At 42.7% G+C, this 5,941-nt stretch overlaps 2 protein-coding genes across 2 annotated transcripts in view; one reads left to right on the top strand and one right to left on the bottom strand.

Annotated features, from left to right (window-relative positions):
- gldc (glycine dehydrogenase (decarboxylating)) overlaps positions 1-2,021 on the top strand; it is a gene marked incomplete at its 5' end in the record, with an annotated part of 21,343 nt that extends 19,322 nt beyond the window's left edge. Inside the window, 5 exon segments of the mRNA XM_014024222.1 lie at positions 240-351; positions 442-537; positions 619-791; positions 876-956; positions 1,305-2,021. Coding sequence (XP_013879676.1) covers positions 240-351; positions 442-537; positions 619-791; positions 876-956; positions 1,305-1,445 — 603 coding nt within the window. The 3' untranslated portion in view covers positions 1,446-2,021.
- zgc:114041 (monocarboxylate transporter 13) overlaps positions 1,448-5,941 on the bottom strand; it is a gene marked incomplete at its 5' end in the record, with an annotated part of 6,339 nt that continues 1,845 nt past the window's right edge. Inside the window, 2 exon segments of the mRNA XM_014024223.1 lie at positions 1,448-2,689; positions 4,296-5,042. Coding sequence (XP_013879677.1) covers positions 2,526-2,689; positions 4,296-5,042 — 911 coding nt within the window. The 3' untranslated portion in view covers positions 1,448-2,525.

The raw sequence follows: 5,941 nt of genomic DNA, 5'->3' as shown, positions 1-5,941 counted from the left end.
CAAGACAAATGAAGTATGGATAAGCTTATGATATCAGAATGATCTAGGTATCAAAATGTAGCTTTTAAAGCCAGAAATCTAAAATTGTAATTAGGTAATATTGACCAAATTTGACTTAATCCTCATTTGGATATGATGGCTCACCTTTTTTTTTTTAGAAAATAAACCTGATTTTCATCAAGTTAAAGAAAGCCGAGGTCGATAATGTTTCTACTTGATATTTCCTCTGTTAATCTCAGATGATGGGATCCAAGGGACTGACTCACGCCACAGAAGTGGCCGTCCTCAACGCCAACTACATGGCCAAGAGGCTGGAAGGTCACTATAAAATCCTCTTCAGAGGCAGGAAAGGTTAGTAACCGTCGGTTTCTGCGAATAAGCCAGCTGTAAGAGGCAGCACTTCTAACAATAATAAACCTGCTTCTGTTCGGTCCTCGTCAGGTTTTGTTGCGCACGAGTTCATTCTTGACGTGAGGCCRTTTAAGAAGTCCGCCAACATCGAGGCAGTTGACGTGGCCAAGAGACTGCAGGATTACGGTTGGTTGAATTATACGCACATTTGTACCGTCTTGGGTAGGATSTGGTTTATGTGTTTGTTTTTTTTCTTGCGTGGCGCAGGTTTTCACGCACCCACCATGTCGTGGCCGGTGGCCGGCACGCTTATGATCGAACCCACCGAGTCGGAGGACAAGGCTGAGATGGATCGATTCTGCGACGCCCTGCTCGGAATCCGACAGGAGATCACGGACATCGAGGAGGGAAGGATGGACTCGCGCATCAACCCGCTCAAGGTACATCACCAGCTCGTGGCTCAGGTGAAAGGAGGGTTGGGGTTTTTGAAGTCTCATTCTTCAGTTTCTGTGTTTTCTGTTCAGATGGCTCCTCACTCGCTGGCATGTGTCTCCTCCTCAAACTGGGACAGACCATACTCCAGAGAGTACGCCGCATTCCCCTTGGTGAGTGTTCTGGACCGATCTGACGAGTCCTGTAGCTTCTGAGAGTTTGTGATGTTGATTGTGGAAAACTCAGACGTTTACACAAGACTTGTTCAGGCACGTTTCACTGTGAGCTGCTCTTTTGGGGTTTTGAATAGCTCAGTTGATGATTCACTGTAAKAGTTTTGGGTATGATGTGTTTTGTTTACCTTGTACATTTTCTGTGGAACTCAGCAAAACGAGTTGTGGTGATTTTGTCGACTCGGTGGAAAACCTACAGAACAACGTTGAACTTTAACTGCTCACTCAACCGTCCTCTCACTCTTTGACGACAGTTTTTTTTTCTTTTGTGTTTTTGTTACCCCGCAGCCTTTCATCAGACCCGAGACCAAATTCTGGCCCACCATCTCCAGGATTGACGACATCTACGGCGACCAGAATCTCGTGTGCACCTGCCCGCCCATGGAAGTCTATGAGTCCCCGTATGAGGAGAAGAGGGCCTCCTCCTAGACTTTTTTTTTTTTTTTTTGTTGCTCCGTCCCAACGTCCAACCTGCGCTCAAAGCGCTAAAAACCTCCCAGGCTTTCACTGCCGGTGAACTCTGTGTAAATATAAAATCACATCAGTTGGATCRTTTATTAGCTCTGTATTAATTGTGGTTAAATCAGCTACGAGCAACAATCCTGGTCTTGTCTGAGGGGTGGACGTTGGGACTGAGTTCTCTCTCTCTCACCAGGGTTGGGGGGCAGGGCTCACCCCAACTTAAACTATTCCAACAGAACTATTTTTTTCTGCTTTGAAAAGCCACACCCCCGGCAAATAAACTTCAAAAATCCATTTTGATCCCCAACATTTATAGTCCCCCCCCMTCCTCTGTTTTCCTGTAAAATAACTGCCTTTTCCGTTTTTAGACCCAGATTCCTGACAAATGTTTTAGTTCTCGTAGGCTTTTGTTAATATTTGTCTCATTTGAAGCTGTCCATGTGATTTCTGTGAATCGAGGATAGTTGTAATTTTAAGRAACTGTTTTCTAATCTAAATAGTTTTCTATGTTGGAAAAATGTCTGTATTAAACGTTTGTCTTTACTTGTGTTTTCAGATGACAGGTAAAATGAGACACGCTCTTTTTATACAGAAGGGAGGAAACAACCCTGTAAAAGCAGCTTTAGTTAACTGTATCCTGTTTTTGGCTTGTCGTATTTGGTCCCAGTTTCACATTTGAAACGAGTGCTAAATTTTAAATTTAAAAAATGTAACTGCTCGAGGGCCAAAAAGTAGTACAATAATGCTGAAACTGGAGGGTTAGAAATGGGAATCTTTGGCACATTTGATTAAAAAATTAAGTCATAAATGGGGAAAAAAAAACATGGAAAGTGGGTGAAAGTTTGTTAAAAAAGTTTAGTTTTATGTTAAGTTGCAACAACTTTGGTGCAGAAATATCAGGAATCCCGGTGCTAACCTCAAAATAACGAAGATGCTACGTAGAGGAAGAGCCAGGAAGGATATACCATCAGAACGAAACACAAAGGCATTCTGATGGACTTGCTATAATTCCAAACATAAGAACAAAAAGCTAAAGCAGTGTTGAGGTCAGTGTATCCCATTTGATGCTTGTCCTTGCTGGCCTTCCTCTGCAGCTTTCTTCCTCTGAACCAGTCGGTCGACCAGGACGACAAACACAGCTGATGAGATGAAGCAGAAGCCTGAGAGGWAGAAGGCGCTGCTGTAGTCGTTGGTCTGATCCACCAACCAGCCTGCAACACAAAACAGAACACACATCTGCTAATAAGCCTTTGACAAAAAGCCAACCTGTAGTGTCAGAGGTGAACCATTTTATGGTTATTTTAATACCAGTGAGAAAACATTCAGCAGAAAAGTTGAAGCTTTTATCAGACTTATTGACTTAAAGTAAAAAAAGACGCTCTTGATGGGCTGCTGGTTTCAGCTTGTAATCCGAAAATAACCATCTCGTGGACTTCATTACTGTCAGTCTGCATTTAACAGAGATATGCACACAAACAGGTCTTACGTGGATTAGGTCAGCAGTTTCTTTTTTTTTAATAGGTTACAKTGTCAGCAAAATATTCTGCTGCTTGGACTCCTCTCTAACTTAAGCCCATATTTACAGCACAAGTTTAATATTTAATATCAATATACAGCTTTCGTGTTTTAGATGACTAAATGCTTCATTTCCTCCCCGGTGATGCTTTGAAAAGCTTCTATTTAACTATTTTCCTAGAAACAAAAGCGATCAAAGATTTTTATTTAATGGATACAATTTTAGTTATCTTAAAAAAATAAATCCCTCCTGTAGGATTTAAAGGGATCCCCGATTAGTTGTAACATTAGACTTTATTTGATAAACATATTTTAACTGTAAAATAACGATTAAAACTGCTGTAGGCTATTTAGTTTTTATCGTTTTTAAACTAAAAGTTTTAAAATAAATTACACAGATGGGGTCATTTTATTTACATGCAAAGCATTCTGGGTAAACAATGACGTGGATAGGTCATCGGTGCGAGGCTGCTAGCGAGCTATATCCACCCTGAAGGTTAATCTTGGACAATATCTGATGATCGACTCTTTTAAATGAAACCAGAGAGCGTTGACAGAGGAGAAGGTAGAAATGACTCAGCCTGTAACTGAAAATATGGATGGAGGACAACAGAGCTGCTTCATGGAAGAAGAACCTCAGCTTAGCCTGTTAGCTTTAGCATTAKCCCCGACGCTATCACCATATATATATGTGTTAGCTCAGCGCTACACATTCTCCTCTCATCACTGAGGTCCTCCATCCACATGACAGAGARGGGAAMACAAAAATGACTCAGTCTGCAACTGAAAATATGGATGGAGGACCTCAGTTTAGCTTGGTYGTCGCGCTAGCACTGAGCTAATACATATAAGGCAATATAGCATCATCGCTAAAGCTAAAGGCTAAGCTGAGGTTCTTCTTCCATGAAGCAGCTCTGTTGTCCTCCATCCATGTTTTCAGTTCCAGGCTGAGTCATTTCTACCTTCTCCTCTCTGTCAACGCTCTCTGGTTTCATTTAAAAGAGTCGATCATCAGATATTGTCCAAGATTAACCTTCAGGGTGGATATAGCTCACTCACACCGAGGACCTACCCACGTCATCATTTACCCAGAATGCTTTGCGTGTAAATAAAATGGCTCCGTACGTGTTAAAATATATTATTTAAAATTGACAAAACTGAACATCCTACAGTATTTTTACAGTCTTTATTTTACAGTTAAAATATATATTTATCAAATAAAGTCTAATGTTACAACTAATCGGGGATCCCTTTAAATTCAACCAGTCTTGTAGAAAAAAAAAAGCAACACCAAGTGCGTACCTCCAGCAGGTGGACCGACGAAGCCCCCGATGCTCCTGAACAGCATAAAGAGCCCCAGTCCGCTGTCGAAGCCCTCCAGGGTCACAATGTCCACGATGGAGGTGACATGAAGGGCCACCATGCAGCCGAACAGGAAGCCGTAGAGCAAGGAAAAGCCCAGGACGGCCCAGAAGTTGTGGCTGACGGGCAGCAGGAGMAGCACCGCCCCGGCCAGGGCGGTGACGACGACGAGCAGCTGCAGGTTCCTCAGAAGCCTCATGTTGGCGAGCCACCCGCAGAACAACCTCCCCGCCAGGTCGGCCACGGCCAGCACCGACAGGACGAGAGCCGGCCAGTACTTCTCCATCCCCAAACTGTTGCAGAAGGGCACCAGGAACAGAGTGGGGATAAAAAACCCCGCTGCCGCGAAGACTGCAAACAGGATGTAAAGGAGGAGTTCTGGTTTTCTCAGGAGGGAGCACTGGAACATCTTCTTCTTCTTAGCATCGTTTTCTGAAGTTCTCTGGGCGGTCTGCAGGGGTCTCATGAGTGCGCCGCACACACACAGGTTCARCTGAAGGCCACCGATGATGAGCAAAGCCCCCCGCCAGGTGTACGTCTCGATGAGCCACTTGAAGAGGGGACTGAAGATCATGGAAAAGACGCACTCCCCTGAGCTGGCCAGGGCGTAGGCGATGGGACGCCACCTCGCAAAGTAGTGGTTGACCATGCTCATGGCAGGAACCCAGGAGAAGGAAATGCCTGTACCTGGAAAAGCAAGGTGGAAACATTTACTCCAAACCATGCAGATACTGTATATTTATCTTACAAAGCTAGAAAAAAAAACATGACTACAAACTTTTTTTTTCTTTTTAGCTTTGGAACATTACTACTATTGTCATTCCTTACTTTACAGATTTTTAAAGTGCCTGTGACATGCCTATCCTTCAAATACAAAAAGTCAAAGAAAGCATCTTTATGCTTAATAAAATTGGCATAGTACTGTACACATAATTTTACCCATTTTGTCAACATGACTGGCATATTTACTTTTCAATTTGGCTCAGCCGAAGTGAAACAGGAAGTGACATCAAAAGGGAACCATAGACTTAAATATAAAGATCACTAGACTGAGCCCCGCCCATCCTGTCCACTGGTAGTGTCCGTGACAGCATGGAGGAGCAGAAACAGACCTAACAGGTCAACAGCTCACAGCAAACATAGAAACTAATAGATAAAAAGCAGCTGAACTGGATCTGTTTCACAGATTATCTGTCATGTTTGTACAATAAATTAATAACTATGTTAATTTCATTCAACAATCATGTAAAACAGCAGATTTATACCAGAAAAATATATAATCTATAAGTAACAATGATCTAAACCAGCCCTGAAGTCAGCCTGTAACTTAGACATTAGCTTGTTGAAAAATGATGACTTCAGCTGTAATAAAGTATATTTATTATTTCTTCTTACTGTCATAAAAAATAAGAATATTTATATTTACCAGTCAACAGTTAGAAAATGTTCTCTGGTTATAGGATCAAACTTGTCTCTATTAGCTAACCATCTTCTCAACAAGCCAGGTTCTCGTCCTGGTGCGGCCCTGGCCGGGCCTTGGCTATCTGCTCCTCTCCACCTCAGAATGATTGGGTCTACCTCCTGGG

Source organism: Austrofundulus limnaeus, unplaced genomic scaffold, assembly GCF_001266775.1.
Source record: "Austrofundulus limnaeus strain Quisiro unplaced genomic scaffold, Austrofundulus_limnaeus-1.0 Scaffold413, whole genome shotgun sequence".
In the NCBI taxonomy this organism is placed as follows: Eukaryota; Metazoa; Chordata; class Actinopteri; order Cyprinodontiformes; family Rivulidae; genus Austrofundulus; species Austrofundulus limnaeus.
This window is presented reverse-complemented; position numbering and strand designations above follow the sequence as displayed.